The sequence below is a fragment of the Andrographis paniculata genome, unplaced genomic scaffold (genome assembly GCF_009805555.1).
Source record: "Andrographis paniculata isolate CXL003 unplaced genomic scaffold, ASM980555v1 Contig89END, whole genome shotgun sequence".
NCBI lineage: Eukaryota > Viridiplantae > Streptophyta > Magnoliopsida > Lamiales > Acanthaceae > Andrographis > Andrographis paniculata.
In genome coordinates, this window is record NW_026137627.1 from 1396287 (window position 1) to 1411168 (window position 14882).

The 14882-nt window shown below is 36.0% G+C and overlaps 3 protein-coding genes across 6 annotated transcripts; 2 read left to right on the plus strand and 1 right to left on the minus strand.

The window, feature by feature from the left end:
* The first annotated feature begins 438 nt into the window (after window positions 1-438).
* Window positions 439-5028, plus strand: LOC127242919 (RNA demethylase ALKBH10B-like). The gene is made up of 7 exons (XM_051262654.1): window positions 439-1254; window positions 3114-3244; window positions 3326-3443; window positions 3757-3870; window positions 3944-4059; window positions 4132-4286; window positions 4362-5028. Exons 1-7 carry the CDS (start codon window positions 699-701, stop codon window positions 4813-4815), a joined length of 1644 nt encoding a protein of 547 aa, XP_051118611.1. The 5' UTR covers window positions 439-698; the 3' UTR covers window positions 4816-5028.
* A 304-nt stretch (window positions 5029-5332) lies between these two features.
* Window positions 5333-6865, minus strand: LOC127242920 (uncharacterized). Its single transcript, XM_051262655.1, has one exon. It carries the CDS (start codon window positions 6784-6786, stop codon window positions 5524-5526), a length of 1263 nt encoding a protein of 420 aa, XP_051118612.1. The 5' UTR covers window positions 6787-6865; the 3' UTR covers window positions 5333-5523.
* A 3968-nt stretch (window positions 6866-10833) lies between these two features.
* LOC127242971 (exosome complex component RRP4 homolog) lies at window positions 10834-14695 on the plus strand. 4 transcript variants are annotated; one of them, XM_051262768.1, is made up of 9 exons: window positions 10834-10999; window positions 11252-11450; window positions 11545-11646; window positions 11754-11799; window positions 11997-12086; window positions 12901-12966; window positions 13042-13110; window positions 13226-13680; window positions 14574-14695. In XM_051262768.1, exons 2-9 carry the CDS (start codon window positions 11296-11298, stop codon window positions 14647-14649), a joined length of 1059 nt encoding a protein of 352 aa, XP_051118725.1. In that variant the 5' UTR covers window positions 10834-10999; window positions 11252-11295; the 3' UTR covers window positions 14650-14695. The 4 variants fall into 4 exon arrangements, with proteins under 4 accessions (XP_051118725.1, XP_051118723.1, XP_051118724.1 ...); XM_051262766.1 differs by having other exon boundaries at window positions 10835-10999; window positions 11249-11450; XM_051262767.1 differs by having other exon boundaries at window positions 10835-10999; window positions 11267-11450.
* The last annotated feature ends 187 nt before the right edge of the window (window positions 14696-14882 follow it).

Genomic DNA, 14882 nt, shown 5'->3' on the forward strand with positions numbered 1-14882 from the left:
AATAATTATAAATTTTAAAATGTGATTTAAAATGTATAATTATATTTTAAAAAATAAAAAGATAAATTATGTAGACATACAAAAGTAAAAATACGAGATAAATTAAGTGGAATAGAGTAATATTTAGGAGTATGTTTGTTTGTAGGATTTTTGAGAATTCTAATTATTTTTCTTATATAAATTAAATTAAATTAAGTACTTAATTTTATTTTATATATTATATATTCAAAATAGTAAATTAATATTTATTTATAAAAAATTTAAAATTTTATTATTTAAAATTTAAATTAAAAACAAATGTGTGAAAATTACAAAATGCCACCTCAGTTATTTTGCAATTTTGATGAGAGCTTTGACAGGTCAGCACGCACGTAAAAACGGCCCAACTTTGGTACGGACATTTCAAGCGTATATATAAAAGCCACCTAAACCCCATACGGCCCAAACCCTCGCTTTCATCACCACCACCTTTCCAATTTGTTCTCTATCTCAGGGAAGGTTCTCTTCCCAGGAATACAATTCCCAGTTGAATTCAGCACACCTGTTGGCGGATCATAGGCCAACACGTAACGAATCGGCTGATTGATAGAGACGATTGTATTCCATAAGACTTGGGAGAGAGTTTGGAATTTTTTTGATTTGTGTGTTTGCAATTTGTAGGTAGAGAATTAGTGAGAAGCTCGATCGGAGACTTGAAAATGCCGCCGGCCGACGGCGTAATGTCACAGGGAGATCGGATTCAATTGAAGCCGCCGATGGTGGCGATACAGCAGCCGCAGCAGCAGCAGCTTCCGATGATGTCTGCGGCGGCGGCGGCGTCCGAGGCGTTTGCTAAGGACGCCATTATTGCGTGGTTCCGCGGCGAGTTTGCGGCGGCGAACGCGATAATCGATGCGCTTTGCGGTCACCTGACGCAACTGGAAGGCGGAGCGACGAAGACGTATGGATCGGCTTTTGCGGCGATTCACCGCCGCAGATATAACTGGATCCCGATCCTTCAGATGCAGAAATTCTACTCTATTGCTGATGTCACACTGGAGCTCGAGAAGGTCGTTGGGAGGAAGAGAGCGGAGAATGAGGAGGACGCAAGGAAGGTCGATGCAGCAATGATCATTGAAAAGGAGGAGCAGAACGAGAACGCGAACAATAACGAAAACGAAAACGAGAAGGACCTGGAAAATCCGATCGAGAATTGTGAAAGTGACGGCGGTAAGGCGATGGAAGAAGATTTCGGATCGGAAATTACAGACTCAGGTAATTTTTTCGAAATTACTTTACTCAAAATTATTTTTGTTATCACTTCTTCAAAATTCTGTTTCGTCCTGCTTTTTTTTTTTTGGTGTGTTAATACATTTCCATATTTAACTTTTAATCTCCGATTGATATTTCCGATCAAAACCGATCACTGCTAGTAACCTACTTTTTGGAAGAATCCAGATTTCCACGAGTCTCGGGGTTTGGTGGTTGTCTCTGTTCCCCAAATTTTAGCTCATTTCTTCAGTCAAACACGAGATTCATTCTTCATCAGTTCCGATTTAAAACCAGTCCATATGTTCTTGCTTTCTAAAAGCAATCCGGATTCCGTTTCGGGTTGAGCGTGTTCTTTTTACCTCATGATTTATCTTTAATAATCACTCAACATTATTGATTCTTTTCCAGATAAGAAGATACTAAATTGACGGTTACTAACATTTAAGATCAGTTCAGAGCTCTTTGTTTTTTTAAATCCATTTATTAGTGTAAATCTTTTCGTATTTTCCCGAGATTTGTTTCTCAGTTTGGAAAATCGAAAATATGTGAATAGTTAGCTGAGACCTGAGGGCTGAACTCAGGCGAGCTTAACAAAGTTGAATTGTTGATTGTTTCTAATTTCTAAATAAAAATACAAAATAATTAAAAATAATAGTCTAATGAAACAAAAAGGAGGCGTATATTCAAATTCAACCACTAATAATTCTCATGATTATTTTAATAGTAAGTAATGTTAATTAACTATGGTTTTTCGTTTCTTCTTGACCATATTTTCCATTTTGAGCAAATTCAATATCATTTTTTATTTGGGTTTTAAATATCATACATAATATTATAATCTAGGAATTTTCAGCCGTCGATATTTGACGGATACTTTTGTAATGTGGTTTCAGCCATTAATATTTGACAGACTGTTTGTGCACTGTTCCTTGTCTTTTTCTCACGCCTATTTATATTCCGTATTTAGATCCCTATTACCGGTGATTTACTCCTCCGTGATTTACTAGTGGGGTCAGGAGAATTTTCAAAATTAACATTTATATCATTATTAGTGTTTGGTAGCATTATAGAATTGAAACTTTGCAATAATATTAGGCTTCATGTACTGTTTTGGGCTGCGGTCAAAATTAGATTAGAATAAATATATAGGCCTTTTTGGAGAGTTTTATAAAGCTTCTTCTTAAAAGAGGCCACGAGGGTATTCCAAACTTTGGCTTGGAATATATATATTACAAGAATCAATAGTATTTAAAAAATGTGCCCACTTAATAGTCCCTCTATGAAAGGGGCTCTGGTTCTTCAGTGCTTTCCTATTTTGTCTGGATATGTTAGTGGAACTTGATATAGCAAATTGATGCCTGCCATCGTATCTTCTGTTGTTAGCAGAGTGATGGCCCCCCTACCCCCACCCCCTTTTATTTTTCTGTGGTTCGAATTTTTATTGGGAGTGTAAATTGAGAATGCACTTTATTATTTTATATATGTGTTTTGTAAGTGAGGTTTGATTTGAAGGATTATAGAATGCTATTTTGGGAATGATAAAAGATAGAAAAATAAGTGTACTTTTAATGCCTGCGGCCGCTACGAACTCCAACGTTCAGTAATGGCCTTGCCAATATTACACCCTACTCACACGAACACTCCTATTCAATGCCTTTGGTTGCATGATAAAATTTTTTCGAGATTTTTGGAATTTTGAAAATTTTGAAAAAAATAAAATATTAGTATTTGATTTGATATTTTTCTCTTAGTTGTTCATAAACTTCTCCTATACACGTTTCCTGTCTCTATTGTTCGATATTGCACAATACAATTTATCTTCAACCACACAATTTTATCGATTTATTCTAATTCGAATGTAGGATCTCAAGAGGTGCACTCATACCCCGACCACATCACCATATGTTCCAACCACGACGAGTGCGAGACACGTCGTCCCCAGTTCAAGATGACAAAAGGATTTGTAGCAAAAGAGCCCGTAAAAGGGCACACTGTAAGCACTTTCCTCACTCACTCGTTTCAAAAACTATACACACACCGCTGATGATACAAAATCTGTCTCGATGTTTGGCAGGTGAACGTTGTTAGGGGTCTTAAATTATACGAAGACATATTTACCGACGTAGAGCTCTCCAAATTATATGACTTTGTGAACGAACTCCGAGTCGCCGGTCAGAACGGTGAACTCTCAGGTGGATCCTGTGACTCGTGATCCTTTTATAGTTAAAAAAAAACTAGTTACTATTTCCATTTGGGCCAGAAGTTTTGAGATTGTAGAACGGCATCTTCTATAGGTTTGTTGCTCGAGCAGGTTTGGCCATTTATTTTCACTTCAAGATTCAATATTCTTCATATTCTATATATGATATTGAATCTCTATTACTCTAAAATAAATAAAAATTAATTTCATTGATTTACATACATATCTTGTTACACATAAAATATTTCAGCTCACTGTATTCTCTCCCAAAATTTCTAATCAAGAAAATTGTTGATTGATTTCAGGCGAGACTTTTATCATATACAATCAACAGAAGAAAGGCAGCAAGAGAGAGCTAATACAGCTTGGCGTTCCCATATTCGGGCAGATTAAAGAAGATGGAGATAAATACCAGAAGAGTATGAACAAATATTGTTTCAAATTTCGTCGATAATTTCGATATAATTCAAAATTTAACAAATGTGTTCGCAGGTCGCATCGAGCCAATTCCGCCTCTTCTCCAGAACATCGTCGATCATTTGATCCAGTGGCGTTTACTTCCGCAGGAACGGAAGCCAAACGGCTGTATCATAAACTTCTTCGACGAGGTCGTTCCACACACACATTTCTTACAATCTCGATTTTCTTCAGCAATTTATTTGCTTCCGGTAATAACGCAGGGGGAGTATTCTCATCCTTTCTTAAAACCACCCCACCTGGAGCAGCCTATTTCAACCCTACTCTTGTCCGAATCCACCATGGCTTTCGGACATACGCTCACGAGTGACGGCGAAGGGAATTACCGAGCGCCTCTCACACTATGTCCGAAAGAAGGGTAATGTACAATAGAAACATCTGTAAATTTCGCTCTCAACTTTAAAAACGTCTTAAATCCGAAACATTTCGACAGGTCTCTCTTAGTCATGAGAGGAAACAGCGCAGACACGGCAAGACACGTAATGTGTTCATCCCCGAACAAGCGAGCAAGCGTCACCTTTTTCAAGCTCAGGGGGGAAATCGAAACCAGTCCGAACCATCCGTCATCGAAAGCGATGACGCTATGGCAAGGTACTACTCCCCAAGCAGCATGTACAATTCCAAACAAATTCGGGCCAATGACTATGATCCCGAAATGGGGCATCCTCCGAGCGCCTATGGTAATGTTAGCCCCCGTGCGCCCGGTCGCTCTATACCCTAAAAGGATCGACCGTGGTGGCACGGGGGTTTTCTTACCATGGGGGGTCGGATCTCGCAAGCATGCGAGGCACCTACCGCCCCGCGCCCAGAGGAGACGGCTACTAGCTCTGCCGTCCCCGGGCAGACAAGACGCGACTTCCGAATCGGGAGCCAACAGTTCGTCGTAAAAACAACTGTTGTTGTAAGTTTTATGTTTCAGTGTGCTTTTTGCCTATCGCTTCTTTAGCGTACATTGTTTGCTACATCCTAGGCTTGTCATGACGGCTTTTTGCGGGTTTCTAGTCCTATAGAAGATATGATTGAGCACGTGTATCGATGTTTTTATCCGTAAGGGATATTTTCGGTGAGGTTAAGGATGAAGGTTTTCGTTTCTTATCTTATCTTTTCGACCATTATTACTATGCTTCGAGCTTTATCTACTACAATCGAGCCTACTTGACTCGATAACCAATTTCAACTACGAGAAACAATAGGTTCATGAATAGTAATGACTTTCATGAATGGTAATAGTACCATTTTTACTATTTTCGTACGTCTCACTTCAAAATATCATTTTCTTATAATAATACACCAATACTAAAATTGACTTTTTACCTAAATTACACACATACCATTACACATGCACGACATATAATAACAATCTACACATCACATGTTGTATTAATTGAAGTCGATTAGGGCTAATAAGCACTCAAACCATTCCCAACAGCAATCACATTAAACCAAACATACAAACGAACAAGTTCAATTTCGGACATAGAAAGAAACAAAACAAACCAACTATATATATATATAAGAAAGGAAAGAATGATATAAACTCCATTCGTCGAATTTATGTACTTACTATAGATCGACCATGCAATCGACCAATTACATCAAGCTTTTGTCTGCACCTCCTCGTCCTCAATGTCCCAATTCAAATCCTCGTCGTCATCTTCCATAGCATCCAACCGTTTTCGCAACTCATCCTTATTTCTACTTCCATCGCCGGCACCAGCAGGAGCCTTTTGGTCTTCGTCGCTTCCAGTGTTCCCGATTTCATCCCAACCCATGTCCTCCTCCTCTTCCTCCGCCACTCCTCCGCTCGACACGGCCGGAATGTTGTCGCCGGATACGACCTTCTCATCATTACTACCCTTCTCTTCAACAGTTTCTTCTACAGGCTTCACAACTTCCTCTGCCATTTTCACTTCTGTAGCTTCTTCGAGCTTCGTTTCCTTATCTGTCGAAGAAGAATCCGAACTATCATTCACTTTGTCGTCTACTTTGCCGTCGTCGCTTCCTCCCTTCACTTCTTTTGATGCACTGCTCCGATTGCTAATGGAATCGCCGGCATTGTCGTTCTCTTCGTCGTCATCGACTTCCCACGTCAATTCGTCGTCGTCGTCCTCGACTGAAATTGCCCTCTGCATAAGGTTAGCCCTAACCTTCTCTTGCTGCTTGAGCTTATCCACCCTGTAAAAGTATCTGCACCAAAATGTGCCATGATCAACCTCATTTGGAACGATCTGTTCATGGAGGCTCTCCAGAACTCCATTTTCCCCAATTAAAGTATCAATTTCTTCCCTGTGATCATCCAATTGGAACCCTAATTTCCACTTTCCGTACTCCTCGGCATTCTCCGGTTCTTCGCAGAAAGTGCTCAAATCATTCTGAATCGCACTCAGTTGCGCCTCGAACCAACTGTACCGGCCGGCGGGGAAGCTCCGGTTGGACTCCGGCGTGTCAGACTCCTTCTCCGGCGAAAAAATCGTCGATTCCTTCGCGATTATGTCGGCCGTCGATTTCAGCACTCCGTCGAGGGCGCCGTGAGCAACCGAAGCTGTGGCCTCCAACGACGCCGGGAGTTCCTTCACCGCTCGGCTCGCGGTCTCCCGGAATATCTCGCTCTCCTTCCTCAGACCTAGCCCGAACTCCTTCAGGTCCTTACGGTACGTCTCGATCACCGATTCAGATTGAACGCTCAAAGTCTTGATCAAATCTCCGAAACTCCAACCATCGCCGACGCCGTTCGAATTACCTTCTGCCGCTGCCGCTGCCGCCGACGGCGACGACGACGAATCGCCGCCGGATTCATGACTATTACCACTTTTCGGTGATTCCTCGTCGTCCGCGAGAATCGATCTGAAGAAATTCATGGTAAGATCCGCAGATTGGAACAAGTCAGAGTTAGGGATTTCAGATTTCGTCGGTCGTCGATTGATGAACACCGTTCGCTCCCCCAACCACCCATAGGCCATAGCCTTCAGATATTGGGCCTAACAGGCCCAATAACATCGGCCCATTGGCCCAATTATAAAAGCGCGTTTCCAAAATAACCTACAACCGTTTTCCTAAAGTCGCTATTGCGATTTTTGCTTCCACTCGTTGTTTCTCAACGAATGGCTGCAACAAGAGATGCCAATTAAGCCGCCATGGCTGTTCCTGTTAGAGATTCTTTCTCAAAAAAAGAAGGATAAAATTATCTTCTTGCAGACCAAAAGATTCAGTGATTACAGCTCTTTTTCTATCCATACGAAATGTACTCCGTTTGGAATAATTTTGTTGGTTTTTCCAGCTATATGCTAAAATTTATATATAATTATTTAATAACAAATTATTCTACTTTCACAGCTCCAATTCCTTATACTTAATTTGCTATTTTTTTTTCATTTTTTTTTTTTTTTTGTCCTTAGTATCTATTAAAAGGAAGTGATATATAAATATAAAAATACTTTTAAATTTTACAAATATATTCATTTACTTTATATTTGTAAGTACAAAAATATTAATATTACTCTCACCGTCTCTTAAGTAAGTATTCGTTTATTTTTTGCACGGAATCAAATATATATTAGTACTCCCTCCGTCCCACATACCATGTCTACGTTGTTGCTCCTGTCCGTCTCACGTACTATGTCACATTCCTTTTTTGGAAAATGATTACGCACTTTAATCTTATTTTAAAATTTTTAATTTTTTTTTTTAAATTTTAATTAACTAATTAGTTATCTTAATCTTAATTTATAATTATATATATTATCGGATAATTATTTTCACTAATACATTCTTAATTATATACTTAATTACACCCCTCCTAAAATACTGTGTCTACAGTGTATGTGGGACGGAGGGAGTATTATATTGATATAAAAGTAACGATATTTGTGTAATATACTTTAAGTCGTATAAATATTTGTAATATTAGATAGATAGTACAGTTACTAAAAAAAATAGATACTTTGTTACGGGACAAACCAAAATGAAAAAATAAATAGTTTATCGAGGAACATATGAAGTATTTCATTTGTATTCGTAAATACATAAATATTAATATTTTTTTTCACATTTTTAATAATTAATAAGTACATCCCGTCATGTGGGGTGTACTCGTAATCGTGACATTGTAGGTTCAAAATCTCCGCGTCTTCGAATCTAAGTTTGGCCTGGATTTACCCATAACGCACTAAAAAAATAACGATGACGAACTCTCACATCATAATAGATACTTTAAAATTTATAAATAGTACTTCGTCTAATAGGTTAGACAAAGTATATAGTATATTTATATGTTAGGATTGTTCAATAACAAAATAATTATTTCAAAAATATTCTATTTTTTCCCGCAAATATCTTACTTTACAATCTCATCATTACATTGACAAAAATTTTAACTACCAATTATAATAAAAATATTATTATGTTTTTAAAACTTTACATTTGTTTGGGGATTGAACTTTAAATACATTATTCATCATATTCCCCCAAAATCAAATCAAACAGCTATTCAATTTTACATTCAAAATATCACATCAACACCTATTTCTATTTATATCGCATCATACAACAATTCAAATTTAAAATTTTTACTATTCAAATCCAAAACCAGTACATATAAACTCGTATTAGTTGGACAGATTAGTGTAAAAACTAAATCAAATCACCCAAACAAACACACCCGAACTTTATGGAAAGATAGAGACATCCTCTGTTGTCAAACAATGATAAGTAGATCACTTTCTAATGTTTTTACTACACCTTTCACTTAACTTCATTCATTCATAACTTGTCATCATCTCCTAAAATGAACACTATTTCTCCTCCTCCTCCGCCGTCGTCGTCGACCGGTGTTTTCAAAAGGCTGATGAAATTAGTTCTGACTCTACTGACCAGATCATCGTCCCGCCGCTCGATTCCGGTGCCTATCGAACCCGGATCGCCGAGAAACGGCGCCGGGCGTCGCGGTCACGTGAGTAACGATGTAAGCGTCGAGTTCCGGCACGTGGTCGACGATTGGAGCAGCCATGTTGCGAAGGATCAGACGGGATTCTCTCCGAAAGGCGTCGATATGAAGGAGAGGATCGGAGGCCGTCTCGCGGCGAATTTTGATCGGACGGAAATCCCGATCGCCGGAGATGATCGCTCGACGAAAATCGAAGCGGCGACGTCGGCGAGAACGGCGGGAAGATTAATGGAAGTGATGCCGCACATAAATGAAAAATGTGAAGAATTCATAAAGAAGAAAATGAGGGAGCTAAGGAGTGTGACGTCAGATTCCGAGGAATCTAATAAATAGTTTGCTTTGAGGGTAGGCTTGATTAATATGCTTCTTTTTATTATACTAAGGGATTTGATTTTATTGAATAGATACTATATATATAAATTTATGTATGTATGTGTGTGATTCATTTGGTACAATAATTGACTAAGGGAAGCTGCAACTCATTTATAATATTTCATCCATCAATTTAAATTTATTTTATTTTATTTTTCTTGTCATTTAAATTTATTTTTATTTTTTAATAAAAAATTACTATTTTTTTTTACCCAAAAAAGTAAAACTTTTTATTTTTATCGTTTTTCTTTAAAATCTGTATTCGATCAAATGAACTTACAATTAGACGAGAGAAGGAGTATACTGCCAAAGCTTTGATATTCCAATAGTTTTTTTTTTAATTTTTTTTTCCATACCATTTTTAATATTCTCTCCGTCCACAAACTAATGTCCTATTTTTCTATTCCGGACGTCCAACAACTATTGTCCTATTTTTTTTTTTAAACACAAATTTTATATTTTTACCTTCAATTCATTTATTGCATTTAATCTCTACCATACAATTAAGGGCAAATTTGTCAATTCATTAAAAAAAAAAAAGACAATCAACTAAAAAAACTGCGCAAATATACTTTAGAATAATAAAAATTGGACGGAGGGAGTATATACTCTCTTATATCTTTTTTTTGGGTCGTATTTCTTTGAAATTATATAGTAAATTAAAAGAAAAAAATGCTATTGGTTAGTAGAAGTGTGTAATTTTTTTTTATATTTTTATTATTTGACTCTAGGTATAAAATAATTGTATATGTAATAATATGTCCCTGATACAAACGAAAATGGAAAAAAAGTATTTTGAATTGAAATATAGTGAGTAATATATATATATATATTTATGTTTAAATTTTTTAGTAAATAATAAAATGTTAGATAAAATATTTCAAAAAACATAATTGTGAATTTTTATATTGAAAAAAAAATTGATACATTTTAATTATATAGAGATTATTATTGATTTTTTTAAATTTTAATTATATCAATTAATTTATTTTTTTTTAAAAAAAATATAACAAAAAACACAATTCTAAATAAAAAAAAACTATACACAACTAGATAAAATTAAATAGGAATACGTGATAATTATACGTACCAATATTATGTCCAAATCCATATATTATGTCTATATCATTAATTTTCGTTAGTTTATAAGAAACTAAAATGAATTGAAATTAATTATAATACGATTAAAATTAATAATTTTACATTTTGATTACATTGACATTAAAATAATTTTTTTTCCTCTTATTTTAAATATAAGATCTATATGATAAAAAAAAATAAAATAAATCAATAGCATAAGTATTATCTAAATTTTAATAATCTTTTTGTCCAATTTACTATATTTATATTATCATTTTTGTTCATCTCACATCTCGTGTTATTTTATTTTTTTTGAAAAATAATTAGTTATTTTAATTTTTTTTTAAAATTTTTTAATTTTAATTAAATTTATCTTAACTTATAATAATTTATATTATAGCTTAATTATTTTTATAATATATTTTTAATTATCTAACCTAACCAAGATACCCATTATTGGACGAAGAGGAGTAATATATTTACATACGACATTTCCGGTAAAAAGAAGCCGACAATCCACAAGGACATAGCAATTATTCAGCTTCCTCAATTTAAATAGGGTGGTAGGAGTATTTGAAGTAATCAAGCCCTAATTTCGGCGGCAAAGCAGTTCGTCGTCGTCGTCTTCTTCTCTCAGTAGGGTTGTCTTCGACAGCGCGCGGATGTGCGACAAATTGGTAAGTCTAGTCGGTCTTCCCTTTCCTACTTTCTTTACGCCTCTAAATGAAACGCAGGAAGAGTGAGAATCGTTCAAGCACCTACAACAATTTTGCCACGTTTCTTCCTCTGTTGTTTCAATTTCATGTCGGGGATGTTTTCGAGAAATTGCTGACCTTTTTCTGTTTCAGAGGCGCAGATAGATTGTTTGTTTTGCTAATTATGTCCATTGATTAGGTTGTTGATGTTTACGGCTAACCGTGGTTTAGAAGGGTTTTGAAATCTAGGTTAAGAATTTTGCCCCCTGCCGATCGAGATGAGACATTTGCAGTTGTCGTTGAACAAAGGCCAGAAACTGAGGCTGGAGAGAGCATTGGAGCAGTTGGAGTCGCTCTCATCCAAGGCCAATTCCGATGCTTCTGTTACTGTTGCGGATGACATTCCCGTCAACTATGAAGATGCCATCCTCAAGTATATATATATATATATATAATTGTTGTATTTTATTAGTTTAAAATTATGTTTGAAATTGCTTTCATGTTGGACTAAATTTGCTTGATTAAAGGGGCCACGGCACAGCGGAGATGGATGGTAGAGTGGTGGCGACACTATGTGGAGTTGTAGAGCGTGTCAATAAGCTCGTTTACGTTCGTTCTTTGAGGGCTAGGTCAAGTTTCAGTTCTATTTTCCGAAGCAAAAAAACTCTAGTTAATTTATAAAACAATGGGGATGATTTAACTTGCCTGACTTTCTTGATTTGATTGTCAAGCATAGGTACAAACCGGAGATCGGTGATATCATAATTGGCCGAGTTCTTGAGGTGAAAGAGAGATAGCCATTAATCTGCTTAGTTTGATATTAAGCATAATCGATTCTATTTGAATGAATATTAAACTTTCTCCCATTTGATCTCTTTCATTCATCTCTATTTCTATCATTAAACTTTCGGGCTTTTATGATTAATCAGAATTCCATCACTATATTTTGAGCACGTCGTGCTTACTTCTGTTTGTAAAGGTTGCGCCTAAGCGTTGGAGATTGGAGATCAATTTCAGCCAAGATGCCGTGCTGATGCTTTCTTCGATGAACTTACCTGACGGTATCCAGGTATCATTCAATGCTGCAACTTTCCATAAGCATCTTAATTGGTGTGTAAGAGAGCTTTATGAGAGGCCAAAATTATGGTGGTTTATGCGAACTTTAATGCGCAACAGCGACGTAGTTACGTGAATGAATATTTGATGTCATGCTAATGCTGCATTCTCTGTCTCTCTAACATCTTGGTGTTCATCTCACTCTTCAATCTCATGTTGTATAACAATAGTTTCCCGGACTTTTAACAATATAAACAAATTTGATACGTAGAAAAACCTATCATATTGAATTCGGAGCAAAGTTGCAATAGTTTAGATTATTAGCGTGGTATGTTGTTAACTATTGTGTTAGAATATGAAATCTGAATTCTCTATTTTAATCGTAAGAAATCCTATATATTTATAGTGCTATACATATCGTCTAAATAAGTCTAGAACCTTGAAAATCTCACAAATAAGGCTATTATCATAGTTATAGTATATAAAAATATCTTATAAATATATATCGTAACACATTGCTGACTACACTGTTTAGGATTGATTTTTTTTTCATATGTTTGCTTGTTAGGTGACATGTTTTGTAAAACCTGCCTGCTATAATATAGTGATTTCTCAAAAGGTTATCCTGTTGTGGTCTATACCTGCTCGTAATTTAATTGTCGATTGTAACAACCATACAGTAAACATGGTTTTTTTTTTTTTTTTTGCTTATGCTCGCTCTGGTTATACAGTCGATTCAGTAACCAATAAACAATGTATTTCCAAACACATTCTAAAAGGTTTTTTCTTTTTTTTTTTTTAACCTGATTTAAAATTTTGATTTTCAGAGACGACGAACAGCAGTGGATGAACTCAACATGCGCAGCATATTTGAGGAAAACGATGTCATCTGTGTACGTCGCTTTGTCTTCACATTTTACTTTCTTATTCTCTCGCAAAGGTCTTAACAATTCATACTCTCTATTCAGGCTGAAGTTCGCGGATTCCAGCACGACGGCGCCCTACATTTACAAGCAAGAAGCCAAAAGTACGGAAAGGTGTGTCATCAAATGCAGCCATTGAAATCCAACATAACTTTTTATCTATCTACAACTTTAATTTAATCGTATTTCCCTTACACTCACAATCTTTCGACTTCTCGTTTTCTTACAGCTCAAAACAGGCCAACTGCTCACGATCCCTCCTTATCTCGTGAAGAAGCGCAAGCAGCATTTCCACTACCTCGACCAGTACGGAATTGATCTCATACTGGGCTGCAACGGATTCATCTGGGTCGGGGAACACGTCGAAGTGAAAGATGACATGGTCGAAGACGTGTTGGAGAAGTCTCCGGAGCCCCAAAATGCAAAGCCTTGTAATACGCCCGTCGACAAACCGCTAGAAGAGACTCGGACACCGCTCGCGACTAGACAAAACATATGCCGAGCAGCTAATGCTATACGGGTACTTTCTACGCTAGGCTTCACGATCACTGTAGAAATCATAATGGAGATCGTTGACCTGAGTATCTCTTCGAGCGTCGACATACATGAAATGCTTGGCGCCGAGTTCTATGTTGTAGTCGCCGAGAATGAAGCTGCGCAACGGTCGTCGTCGTCGAGAAAGAGGTGATTTTTTTTTTTTTTGAATACATACATAAGACAAGTTTTTTTTGGTGCTATAGAGATCTTCTGCTGAGGAAGGTATTGTCATAATTTTGTAAGATCATCCATTCTGTGTTCATTCACAAGGTTTTTGTATTCAGCTCATAATATTGGAGAGAGATCAAACATGCATTTTTATTTAAATATTTTTAATTTGTTTGCCCAACAAAAAATATTTTCTATATATAATATGTATTTTAATTTTTTACAAAAAACATTAACATTTAATAATTCAATGTAAGATATTAGCATGTGTTTTTTTTTCTTTTGGTTTAATAAGTTTGTGTAGTATATTACTCCCTCCATCCTTATTTATATATTCATCGCGGAGTTTTAGAAATATTAGTATTATCAGTCCCATAATGTAATAAAAATAAAAAAGCAGAAGTAGTTTTATGGTGGTGATATGGATATTTATGGAAATAATACTATTGTTTTGGAACGTAGAAATAAAGTTAAATATACTAAACTAGTATTGTAAATTGAAATTGTATTTGTAATGTTATGAAAATAGTACAATTACTAAAAAAAAATAAATATTTTGTTACGTTACATACTAAATAAATAGATAGATTGTTAAGTCACAGTGAAAATTTAGAAGTTTGAAAAAAAAAAAGTGAATTTTTTTTTTTTAAAAAATAAATAATGTCAAATGTACGAAAGTGTGCTTTGTAATAATAATCCAAAAGTGGAATTTTGAGGCTACACTCTAAATAAAATTAATTAGTGGTGTGTTTATTTTGGAAGATATTTTATTGATTTTTAGTATTAATACAAAAATCTTATTTAAAAAACACAAAATAATGGCCTAAGGCACTCAAATCGGCTCATAGGCCCAAATAATTGTGAAATGACAGAAAAGCCCATCTGGTGCACCACCCGGCGCCACGCTCGTGGATCAATGCACGCACTACGTACATGCGTCGTTCGTGAGTTCCATTCCCAGGCTTCTTCAATCACACCTCATGTCACGGGAAAATTCAACCCCTGGAGCTGGATCGCTTCTATCGAATCAATTTTGGTGCAACTGAGAATGAATGAATGCACCGCACCAGTGATCGAATCACGGTTTCCGTTACATTTCTTCTCTGCAAGTTTTTTATTGATATTTGATATCATATCAGAGATTTATTAGGTATTTCTAGAATAATTCGCTACACTGAATC